The following is a 12,637-nucleotide window of genomic DNA, read 5'->3' on the forward strand; positions in this document are numbered from 1 at the left end:
GTGCCAAAAAGAGCTGGCCCTGCTAGCAACATCGTCACACTGGATTTGGCAGAAACGCCGTATAAAGCTCAACTACACTGAAAGCACTAGGTGAGACCGCAGCTTCGAGAAGTGGCTTTTTCTTAAATTGCAGCCATCCAAAGTCTTCAACCAACATGGCCAGAGATAGCAGTTGTCCCAAAAAGTCACTTTTCCAAACCCTGGATGACACTGGCTGTTATGAGAACCATTGCACCCGCCAGACAGAGATCTGAACTAACAGCTAGGAGACCTAAGGAGACAGGAGAGGTTGCTGGGTTCAAACTAATTTGGCCTACCTACCTACCTACCTACCTACCTACCTACCTACCTACCTACCTACCTACCTACCTACCTACCTACCTACCTACCTACCTACCTACCTACCTACCTACCTACCTTCCTTCCTTCCTTCCTTCCTCCTTCCTTCCTTCCTTCCTTCCTTCCTTCCTTCCTTCCTTGATGGCTGCCCTACCTTTAAGAGTGTGTTGGCCAGAGACGGAACATCAAGAGAGAGAGAGAGAGAGAGAGAGAGAGAGAGAGAGAGAAATTCAACTTGGAAGCACTTGAATCTTGCAAAGCAGTGTTTGAAGCTCTCTTTCTGAGTTCATGAACTGACTTCAAAGGAATCCTGTGCTTAAATCCAGAAGACCAATTCTCAGTAAAAGCAAGCTAATCTGCATAATCCAGGAGGTGAGAGAAGCTCCTGCTGGGAATTCCCTCTTTCAATCATGGGCTACCCCAACATCTCTCTCTGGCTTTGGCTGGCAGGAAACAGCTGGCAAAGCATGTTCTCAACACAGAAGTGTATGTAATGCTCATGAAAGGTTGTTAAAAGCATTTGTATGTGGGGCCCTCACAATAGAAACCCTTCTACTCCAGTACCATGTCTTTAGGAATTTGTCACCAAGAAGTTCACAAGTGCTCACTGTTGCCTTGCTAGAGCAACTCATATTCAAAGGTATACTGTGTCTGAACATGGAGGCTTTGTTTAACTATCAGGACTGATAGCTGTTCAGATACTTACCCTCCTTGATTTACTGTTCACTGTCACAATTGGAACCCTTTGAGGACAGAGGTAGGGTGATGGAAGCTGTAGTGCAGCAGATCCAGGCAGCAAAAGGCTAGAGAAGGCTGGCTTGTCTCTCCTGTCTGGATAACTCTAGAAAAGACGATTCCTCAGTCCTTAACAGGAGATAATAACCTGAGAATCCACAGGGACAAAAGTCTTCTCTTGTCCACCATTCCATCCAGGCCAGTTTGGACAATGGCTGGAGAGCTGCCCAGGGAGTCCTGCCAGCAAGCCAGGAGTAGCCCTATTCTCCAGCAACTGGTATGCAGAAGCTACTAGAGCTGATCACAGGCATTCTAACCACTAAGAACCCTAAGATCCTTGAATGTCTCTTGTGGTTGTTATATGCTGTCAAGTTGCTTCCAACTTCCAACCCTATGAATGATGATTTCTAAAATCTCCTGTCTTCAAAAGCCCTGCTCAGCTCTTGTAAACTCAAGCCTGTGGCTTTCTTGTTGAAGTCACTCCTTCTTATATTTGGTCCTCCTCCTTTCCTGCTGCCTTCAACTTTTCCTAGCATTATTGTCTTTTCCAGTGCACCTTGTCTTCTCATTATGGGCCTGTTTCTCTAATTCCTCTCTAACACTCTCCAGATTGGCAGCCTTTGTGAAATCTTTCACCAATGCTGTGCTGCTCAGTATGAAGAAGTTCTTTGTTTTATCTGACCTGATTTCCCCATCATTCGGCTTCACCGGATTACCCCATTAAGTCATGGTATTTTGAAACAGAGAAAAGTTTCCCACTTTCTCTATTCTTGTTGTGATTTTATATCTCTTGTGTTTCCCTGCTGGAGATGCCCTGTAAGTGACCTACGGTCCTTTCCCACTGCTGGGCTTGATGGAGAAACAGCTCAACGTCCTTCGTAGCTGTGCCATCACAGCACTGGGGAGAAAACATCCTGACTATTATGCCTTGATTGGCTCGAGTGACCTGTTGCAAGCTGTGGAGGTGTGTTGCTAAGGTAACCGTACCCATGACAGTTGTCACGAGGCACTGCCTTTTCACTTGGTGGCCTTTCCCTTTGCCTCTTCAAAATCCCTGCCGTGGTTTTCTGACCAGAAGCAGCAAGCACTGAGTGCCTTTGAAGGAAGAATTTGAGGAAAGAAAGACAGCTCCTTGGCAAGATACATTGTGGGACTTCAGCCGTGAGATGTGCTTGGTTTTTAAACTACAACTCCCAGAATCCTACAAACAGTCACCGTGGGGGTGTGTGAAGAAGTAACATCTTAAAAAGCAAATATTTCCCACCTGTCTGCTCCTGACCTTTGACACTGTCCTCAAGAGAAGAGTGAGAGATTGGGGGGGTGGGGGGTGGGGTAAATCCCTATGAAATCTTCACACATTGCAAAACCATAAGTCCTGTTTTGGTACCAAAAGGGATGGCCTTCGTTTCTTGAGATTCTTATCCCCACCGCATATTCCAGTGATGCTTGGAAGGATGGCATCACCCCCTTTTAATGGCAAACTCAGGCGATGAGTGCCAACAGAAATGAAGTTAAACATTTAATTCCCCCCCCCTTGCCCCATCCACCAAACACTAAGGGAGCAGGTTCCCAGAAATGCATAGGATCACAGAGTTGGAAGGGGACTATAAGGCCATCAGTCCAACCCCCTGCTCAAGGCAGGAATCCATATCAAAGCCAATCAGACAGAGGGGGGTCCAATTTTCTCTCAAATGCCTCCACTGTCAGAGCATTCACCTCCTCCTGAGGTCATTGGTTCCATTGTTGTACTGCTCTAACACTTAAGAAGTTTTTTCCCCCTGATATTAAGTCAAAATCTGGCTTCCTGTTGCTTGAGCCCAATGAGGAGCAAACAGGTTGAGCAATTTATGGGATGCTGAATCTCTGTAGGTGAAGAAAAAGGGAGGAGGGGAAAAAGTTAGGAACAATGTTCCCTAGTGGAGGAGGGCATGGTTGGCTGGGTGAAAATGTGCACTGGAGCACTTTTGGAGTAAAGCCACCCATTGCAACATTTGAAGCAGATCCATTTGTGTGTATAGGAATGTATTGTATGTGAGTACAAACGGTTGATCTCAGCTTCCAAGACTTTCTCACCTCCCCAAAAGCATCAGCTGCCCAAAGATGCCCAGAGCATCTTGTAGGAAGTGGAAGCAGCAAGTTAAAATATTTGGTGTTTGATTCTTCTGTGACCCACGGTGTGTAGAAGAGGTTCCAGCTTAGCACTTTCCTTTGACTGTGTGAAAGCCATTGGCCTATTTATGCCTGGGGAAATCCCCGCCTCCCCGCCTCCACAGTCTTCCTCGGCAAAGAACAAATAAGAGAATTATTTGTAGAATCAAACAGACTTTAAACAGCTAGGGCTTTGGCTGTCTCAAAGGATCAGCCATCTTTTTCTGAACCTGGACATGAAGGTCTTCAGGAGAAATCTTCTTGCGAATACCAACAGCTGCTGAAAAAGGTTTAGAACTTTAGAGGGCAAGAAAAATGGCAAAGGTGCTTCCATTATGAGGAAAGGTTACGACTCCAGGGACCCTTTAGCTCAGGAAAAGCAAGCAAGGATAGAGACAACAGACTGTAAAATGCACAAGATGGAGAGAGAGAGGAAAAAAAGAAAGGGAATTGTTTTTTCTCCCTTTAATAATGTTAGAATTGCAGAGCTGGAAGGAACCCCAGCAAACACTGAATCCAGCCCCCGTCAAAGAGGCACAGCGGGGAATCGAACTCCAGATGACTTTCAGCTAGTGAAGTAAAAGCCAGGAAGGAAGCCAAATCCATCGGGAATTGGCTTTAAATAAGACAGCCCGGCTCCTACATCTGGCTGAGATTTTGGGGACTTTTTCACTGCTTCTGCACTCCTACCACCATCTCCACTCTGTAATGCCCAGTCTGATGGAGAGTCTTTGTGTTGTTTAGTCATTAAGTCGTGTCCGGGCCAGAGCATGCCAGGCCCTCCTGTCTTCCACTGCCTCCCAGAGTTGGGTCAAATTCATGTTGGTCGCTTCGATGACCCTGTCCATCCATCTCATCCTCTGTCATCCCCTTCTCCTCTTGCCTTCACACTTTGCCAGCATTAGGGTCTTTTTCAAGGAGTCTTCTCTCAGGATCTGTGGTTCCAGTGAGCACTCAGTGTTGATTTCCTTCAGAATGGATAGGTTTATTGTATTTATTTATTTATTTGTTTGTTTGTTTATATCCCGCCTATCTGGTCGGTTAAGACTACTCTAGGCAGCTAGCAGCATAAAATAGCACAAAAGGTAAACATAAAAACAATTTTTACATAGAAGAAACATTAGACAAGATGGGAGGAAACAATAGGAGAGGGAGAGAAGAGGGCATCAGGAATTTGTTCTCCTTGCAGTCCAGGGGACTATCAAGAGCCTTCTCCAGCACCACAATTCAAAAGCATCAATTCTTCGATGGTCAGCCTTCTTTATGGCTTTCTACTAACATGGAAACCTCCTCCAAAACTGTTCAGCAGAGTCTTACAAGACTCTAAAGCTGGCCCATGCTTATGAGATTTTAGGAGATTTTACTAAGGTACTGAGGAGTCCCTTCTTATTTAACTGCATTAGTATGCTGAGTATTAAACCAATGAATAGAGATAGTGCATTCATGGTCTCTCTATTTTCTCTGCATAGTTATGTTACATTCCTGATACTGAGAACAGAAAAGACAAAGCTCGTCACAATCTGGACTGATATTATTGTTCTTGTTGTTGTTTCAACTACTGCTCCATAATGTTAGAGCACTCTCTGGGTGGTTTACAACATTATACAAGAAACACTTTACGGTATTTAAGGTATTTTACAGCATACGGCTGCATTCTGTACTGGACCTCCTTATTAATTTTCTGCATTCACACTACAAGCATTTGCTTAACTGCCTTTTAGTCTAGCAACTGCTTAACATTTCCCCTTCTAATCTTGTGTTGTTCTTCCAAACGATGGCAGCTGAGATATTCTGGGAACGTTTTGGGACCCTTTCCTATGTCACTGCCAATTTCCTTGCTGTCCAGCTCTGGCCTTTTTTGTATGTGCAGTTCTCTTCAAAGGGAGCCCCCTCCCAACTTCCTCATGAAATTGATCAGAGGTCAAGATATTTGTCTGAGGAGTCCCAGAGTCACCCAAGGCGAGGGAGAAGACTTACTGTGTCAGGAGAAGACTTCCATTAAAAAGTTTTTCTTTATGAACATGGAATTAGTCCCAAGTGGAGGATGGGTTGCACAGAATGAAGAAAAGGGGTCATGTGATAAGTGGAGATAAGCCAGTATTTTGTAAAATGGTAGATTTTCTATATGTTTTTCTTTTTTAATTTAAATAACATTTAATTAATTTTTTTTTAAAAAATCCTAGAGTTGTTATGGGTTCTCTTTCAATTGCTAAGCTATGACTGGGCACCCTTACCGTCCGAGAGATGCTGTTTTTCCTCCCCTAAATGTTCGATTGCTATGCCATAGATGCTATTATCAGGAAACAAACAAACACCAGTAGCAGCTGCTAAATGGGAGACTTGGTCTTCATTGGAAAGGCTGAATCACGAATTCCAGTCCCCAAGCAAGGCCACCCCTTCTCCTCCACCACCCAGCCAGTCAGGCATTTTTCCCTCCGGGGGGCTCAGCAACGCCCTGGATGGGCCACCCGCAGGACCGCGGGCCGCTTCTGGACCCAAGACTTTATCCCATTGCGCTCTCTCCCCCCCCCCGCCCCACCCGCCCTCATCTTTAGCCTCGGATGCTCTGTTTCCCGGCAGCGGCTTCTTGGTCTTCCGTGCCTCCGGGCTGGCAAGCCTCCCGTTAGGCCGATCACCTGCCCCCCCCCCCACCCGTCCCACGGGGCCACCAACTCCGGCAATATGTTTGGGGTGGGGGAGAGGACGGAGGGAGAGAAAGAGGGAGGGGGAGCGCCTTCAGAGTCTTATTTCCTTCCATGCTGGGGGGCGCTGTGGTGGAGCCAATCTCGCCTCTCTCTTTTTGCCTGAAGCCTTTGGGCGGGGGGGGGGGGGATGGCACCGCCCTGTCGGAGTTGAGCCGCGCTCCTGGCCCTCTGCAGCCGCGTTACCCAGCCTCTTTCTTACCTTGAAGACTGGGGAGCCCGCAGGAGATTTTTTTTTCTGCGATCCCTCCCTCCCTCCCTGCCTGCCTCTCGTCCCCCCCTCCGTCGGCCGGTGGGCCCTGGGGGCCGGATTAGGAAGAGGGGACGTGGCTCTTTGCACAATCTATGGGATGCGGGTCCGGGAGCCTGGAAGGGATGCGGTCATCTTAGAACTGCAGAGGCTGGAGGCGACCCTGGGGCTCATCGGGTCCAGCCCGTGTTTCAAGGGGGCCCGGCTGGGAATCGGACTCCCAGCCTCCGGGCTCCGCAGCCAGATCTGCCCAAACCACGGAGCTACGCCTCTTTGTGTGTGTGTGTGTGTTTTAAGGCAGCCTGTTTTGCAAAAGAGGGAGCCAGCCGGGCAGCAGGGACGATCTCTTTGTGCGTCCTGCGGGGACGGAGGGCAAGAAAACGTAACAGGACCCTTCCGTGTACCCCACCCCCCAAAAAAAACCAAGAGGCCGTTCCCTCCGGGCTCCTTGCAAGGACGGAGCCCCCGCATTTGAGGGGGTGGGGGGGTGGAGTGGGGGCGGGCGCGGAGGGCCGCGGGTGCTGAACGGACAGCGACCGCGCCTTGCGATGCCCGCCGCTGCCGCAATGCCCGGCGCGGTCGCCAGGGGGCGCGGCGGCGGCGGCAAGACGGCCGCGCAGTCCCTGATCGCCCATTAAGCAAGCAGCTCGCCCCTCCCTCCTCCCTCCCCTCTCCAAGCTTCAGGCTGGTCCATCGTGGGGGGGGGAGGGAGGAAGGGAGGAGGAGGAGCCCACGGGCGAAGCATCAGCAGCATCAGCATCAGCCACAGCATCCATGGTCGCTTGCCGCGAGGAGGCCCCCCAGCTCGGAGGAGCCGCCGCTGGATGCTCCTCGCCAGGCAGCATGCGGCCCGAGGTAGCCCAGCAGCCGGGCCGGGCAAGGAGAGGTAGGGTCGGGGGAAGGGAGAAGACAGCGATCCCCCCCTCGTCGGGCCCCCATGGTTTGGGGTGGGGTGGGAGAGAAAAGATTCCTGAAGGATAAGCAAGCCTGGGGCAGGGCGGGAGGGGTGAGGAGGGAGCCGGGAGGGAGAGCAGCGGTGGATTAATCCTGCCCGGCACGTAGGACGCGTGCGGGAATGGACGAGCCAGGCACGCTCCCTCCACCGACCGGCCGGTGGGAGACAGGTGGCCGCAGAGCAGCCTCTCTCTCTCCCTGGGGGTGGGTGGGTGTCGGACTACATAACCCATCATCTCCCCCCTCCCCCGGCGGCAGTGGGGTTGGGGCCGATGGGAGTCCGATCCCTCGGAAAGACCCTGCCCAGCCCCGGAGCTCTGGAGAGGTGGCAAGCCGGCGGGCGGGTTGTAGAGGAGGGCTCCAGCCCTTGAACGCCTCTGCCTGGGAGTCGAAGGTTCAAACAGCCCACAGTTTCTGCAAGGTTCAGTGTCCCCCCCCCTACAAGCCTGGTGCTGTGGAGGCCACACCTTCTGCTGAGCGCCGCGCAGACCCTTCCCACTCGCGTGGGTCCGTGGGCTGCGGTGATGCGCAGCCAGGCGGAGCGAGGAAGGGGTGTCACGCCTGGGTCCTTCGCAAGCCCGAATCCCGGGCGGAGCTGCAGCTACTACAGTCCTGTGCCTGTGGGGGTGCCTTTAAGGAAAGGGGCGGGTTAGGTGGAAGAATTTTTTGTTGTTCTTGCTGTTGTTACTGGTTATATTAATATCCCAGCTTTCCTCTAAGGACTTCAAGGCAGCATCTCTGGTTCTCCTCCTTCCCATTTTATGCCACAAGATCCCCATGAAGTAGATTAGGGTGAGACCATGTGGCTGGTCCAAGGTCACCCAGGGGGTTTCATGGCTGGGGCGGTGGGGGGGGGCAGGAATCTGAACCCAGACCTCTGACATCTTAGTCCAGCATCCTAACACTCGCTGAAGTACACTAAAAACCACACTGATCTGCAGAGACGGTTATTTTTATTATGTGCCCAGAAAAGGACCCCTCCATGCTCATCCATTTCTGGTGACCTGTCTCTTCTAGCTCCACAGGCAAGAGGTGTTGACTCAGCTGCCTTCTTCATGATGTTTTTGCTTAACCTCTTCCTATGCTCCCCTCCTACAGAAAGGTGGTGTGCCAGGCGCACATATTTTTTTTCACCTGCAGACTTGAGCAACGGCACAGTAGCAACATCTATGTGAACAAGACCCAAGATCTTGTCAACCAGGACCATGGAAGCTTACACTTTCTTCACACAACTGCAGAGATGACCCTAAAATCCAGTTTATAGCACAGGAAAGTCATAGGGATTAGATTTTGGGGCTCTTATTGGTGACCCATGAGTCAAGAGGCTCATGGGTAGCATTGGGCCAACTGGGTTCTTTTGGACCAGGGTGGGCACCCTCGAGCTGTGGTGCTGAATCTGCCCTTCCATAGGTTCTAATTTGGCTGCCTGGGTTCCCGCTGGGGCCACACCTCCTTCCTGATGACATCGTGATTTTCTGACTCCCAAGATTTTGTACATGTCCCGCCCCCACTCCAATTTAATAGGCTGAAACGCTGTCTGCAAAGTTGAGTGGCTGGCAGTGAGAACATTACCCTGAAATAGCCTGGGTCCTTTTTGGTCCCACCTCCTTTCACCCTGGCTCTACCCTCTATTGAATCATGCCCCCCCTCGCCAACCCATGTCTCCAAAATAGAATTCAGCAGAAAGCAGTTTCCCACACCTGTCTTGGCGTAATCTACCAAAGCTAGTGACCATGGATGTGTTTCTGAGCTCCTTAGAAAGAGGATGTTGTAGAAGATGGTAACGATGATGATGCTGCTGATGATGTCAGAAGTGGAGAGTGGATCCTAGATTATGTGCTGCCTGCTTCTGCACTGTTTATCTCATCAACAATGAAGTTGGTGGTGGTGGGGGATATGTTTTGACTGCCCACCAGCCCATACCTTTCACATGAGAAGCAGGTTCTCTTCAGAGGGACATAAGCAGTTTGGCCAGTTATGATTCCAAGGTCCCAAAGGCAGTAAATCCACTCTGGGTTTTATCAGACCTTTACAGGAGATCATCAAGGAGCTACACCTTTCTGCCCAAATAGGTTCAGCATCTTGGATAGTTCCTTCAATGGCCTGACTAAAGAGGGAGTGGATTGAGTACCGTCCACCGACTATTAGACAAAGAAAGCCTCAGAATCATGGCCTTACGGAGGTTATACTCTGTATTTCAGCACTAAGGAGAGGGAAGGGAAAAGAGAGAGTAGAAATCAGCACGAGGCAGTAAAAACTGGGACAGCTGCACTGAACTGTAGACTCTGCCTTTGCTGGAGGGAGGGAGAACTTAGGGGGCTGGTCACCAGCTTCTCAAAAGAGGTGAACTCGTCCTCTGTAGAGCTGGGTGGAGTTGGATGAATGGCTATGGCTTGCATGGACACAGCTGCCGTTTTCTGAATTGTGGCAAATTGTACTGTTTTGTTTTGTTAATTCTTTACTTCTCCTTTCGTTCAACTCCATCTGGAGTTCTGTGCCTAGTTATGGGGATCCAGGCCTCAAGAAAGATGTAGAGACAGAAGGGGTGGGTTGGGAGGGGAGTTTTCAGAGAAGGACGATACCACTGCAGAATGGAAAATGAAGAAGACAGTGAACATTGGAAGACATAGAAATGTCTAGATTGAAGAGCAGAAGTCTTGGGGTAGGGAGGTGGGACATGAGAGCCACCTGGAAATTCCTGTAGACGTGCCACATAGAACATACCTTGTTCTGTGTGATTCCCCAGGGGTGGTCTAGATTTAATAGAAATAATCTAGAGCTGTGGTTCCCAGCTTTGGGTGACCCAGATGTTCTTGGACTAAAACTCCCAGAAGCCTTCACCACTAGCTGTGCTAGCCAGGATTTGTGAGATTCGTAGTTCAAGAACATCTGAGCACCCACGGTTGGGAACCACTGGGCCAGAGGAAAGGGCAAATTGTTTAACAGTCATCAGCAGAGGTTTTAGGACTGATTTTCCTTGTTCAAGAAGGGTTTTGGCTGGGCAACTGGGAGGCCTTCCATCAGCACGAGAACTGTGTGCCATCAGCATGCTCCAATGGGCACAATGAGCCATCCCAGACTTTCTATGGGCAAATAACTGAAATAGTGTTTTCTGGTGACCAGACAGACTTTATAAGAGCAGGGATGAAAATATTTTGCATTAAATTACAATTCCTAGCAAACACCCCTGTCCCAGGGAGGAGTCATGCATGCTGGCTGGGAAGTTCTGAGTGCTGTAGTCCCATATGTTAATTTTTTCCATGCTTTGCATAATTTAGAAGAGACCATTTAGAGTTTAGGAGGGGAAGGAAATGAAAAGATGTCACCCCATTCTGCTGTAGGTTTAAGGCAAATGGGAATAGTTGGTGAACGGGCAATCTTTTGGCGGAAGGATATAAGAAGAAATGCTAGGTTGGATCAGACCCAAAGATTATCAAGTCCAACATTTTGTTGTCATCGGGACCAACTGCAGCTCCCGACCTTGGACCCCAGATATTCTTGGACTGGAATTCCCAGAAGCCCTTGCCAACACAACTGGTGAGGTGAAGGCTTCTGGGAGTTGCAGTCCAAGAACGTTGGGAGCCACTGTGCTACAAGATGGACATGGGAAACAACAAAGAAAAAACATCCTAAAGGATAGATAGGGTTCGTGTCGAGGGTTATTCCCCCTGCCCTCCAGAAATTAGGCAGCCTCAGGAGATGTGGGGTTTGTTGGATTGATGCCAGAGCGCGCGCAGTTCTCACTGATTCTGTTCCTCTCTGTTGTTCTGTGTTAGCAGATGAAGCACTGAGAGGGATGTTCCAGTGGACTGTGTCTGAATGGCGTCCTCACGTCCCTTGGAACTGACCGTCTTGGGGAATGGCCCAGGGCCCAGCCACAGAACCCCTGAGGGGGAACCTCCAGCACCATGGAGAGCTCCCCATGCAGGACTGGAGAATGCCTCTTACCCGGGGGAGGAGGAAGAGGAAGAGGCCGAAACTTCCTTCCGGACGACTGGCCAGGGCACAAGAATCAGCTCCAGGGAGCAGACAGTACCCCCGAGGGGAGACCTCTCCCCTCGTTCAGAGGATATCCCTTTGCTGGGCAGAAGTGAGAACTCTGTGGACAACGTCTTCGTTTTGGCGTTAGTGTTCTTGGTAAGTGGGATTCTGCTGGTGATTGTGGCTTACAGCATCCCACGGGAGGCCCGCGTTGATCCGGACACCGTGTCTGCCAGAGAGATGGAAAGACTGGAGATGTACTATGCCCGCCTGGGGTCCCACCTAGACAAGTGCATCATTGCTGGCTTAGGTCTGTTGACGCTCGGGGGCATGCTCCTCTCCATTCTCCTGATGGTGTCCATCTATCAAGGGGAATACTACAGGAGGCGGAACCTCCTAGCTTCCCGAGCATCCCGGAAGACTTACGGATCCATAAACTTGAGGATGAGGCAGCTGAATGGAGAAGGGGGGCAAACCTTGGTTGAGAATGAAATCGTTCCGATGACAGAAACGGCAAACATCAGCCAGGACTGCTGATATGCAAGTGGGGAATCGGGTCAAGTCCTTAGGGTTCAAGGACTCCTGCTGGAAAGATCAGTGAGATAAGGCTTCTTTTCTGGCATGGAAAGAAAGTTTAGCACCCACATTTTAAGGACAACGATGTGCATCGAAATGGAGGAAACCAATTATTGATATTTCATATCCTAAGAGACAGACTTTGGGCGAAGGTGTTTGAATCCAAACTCAGACAGATGCAGACAATGCCTGTAATTGCTCACACTCACAAAAGTATGTCCCCAGGGGTGAAATGAAGGGAAACCAAATATTACTTTGTATTTGACAGGGGCCGGGAACTCCTTTCTTAAACACAGAGACCAGAAAACATGGGGGCCTGCCTGCCTCTCTGCTGTTTGTTTAGTGCAGAGTTGCGACCCCTCCGGTCCATTCCCAGTAGTTTTCTGATTGTTCTACAACCAAATAGCCTACATGGATGAAACTGAGCCAAAGCCACATATCAGAGGTCCTTTTTGACCTTCTTTCTATCTGACCAAGTGCGGTTAACGGTCTGTACGTTTGAGCTAGGCCACCCTCTTGTCTTAGCAATAGTTCCATCCGGAAGGTGTACCGAGCTGAAATCACAACCTTCTTTGGGGTTCCCAGCAAAAGATCAGCTCACGGGTGAATCTTTTTCTCTGTAGAAGCAAAACCTCGGTGGAATTCCCACGTGATCCTCACCAGCAAACCAGATTCCCCCTGGCTTCGCAGATAAAGAATGCCGTGCTCAAAACTCTTCCCCACGTATTAAGAGGAGAAAGAGGCCAGCCGCCATTTCCAGGAGCCTCCCCGTGACTCCGTTTCCTCTTCCTTGTCCATGAACCTGCCACATCACCTGCCTTTGAAGAGGAAAAGGGCTGGCTGCAGCGACGGGATGAAATGACATCTCGAAAGCTGAGCATGCATCATTAATGAAGGCCAGCACGTGGCCGGCGTAAAGGGAAGCATGTCAGCAGGGTGTTTAAAAATGGAA

The 12,637-nt window shown here is 50.0% G+C and overlaps 1 protein-coding gene across 1 annotated transcript; it reads left to right on the plus strand.

Moving 5' to 3' along the window:
* Positions 1–6,928: 6,928 nt before the first annotated feature.
* On the plus strand, positions 6,929–12,637 carry TMEM74B (transmembrane protein 74B). Its single transcript, XM_020778515.3, has 2 exons — positions 6,929–7,060; positions 10,908–12,637. Exon 2 carries the CDS (start codon positions 10,948–10,950, stop codon positions 11,644–11,646), a length of 699 nt encoding a protein of 232 aa, XP_020634174.3. The 5' UTR covers positions 6,929–7,060; positions 10,908–10,947; the 3' UTR covers positions 11,647–12,637.

Source organism: Pogona vitticeps, chromosome 4, assembly GCF_051106095.1.
Source record: "Pogona vitticeps strain Pit_001003342236 chromosome 4, PviZW2.1, whole genome shotgun sequence".
Taxonomy (NCBI): domain Eukaryota; kingdom Metazoa; phylum Chordata; class Lepidosauria; order Squamata; family Agamidae; genus Pogona; species Pogona vitticeps.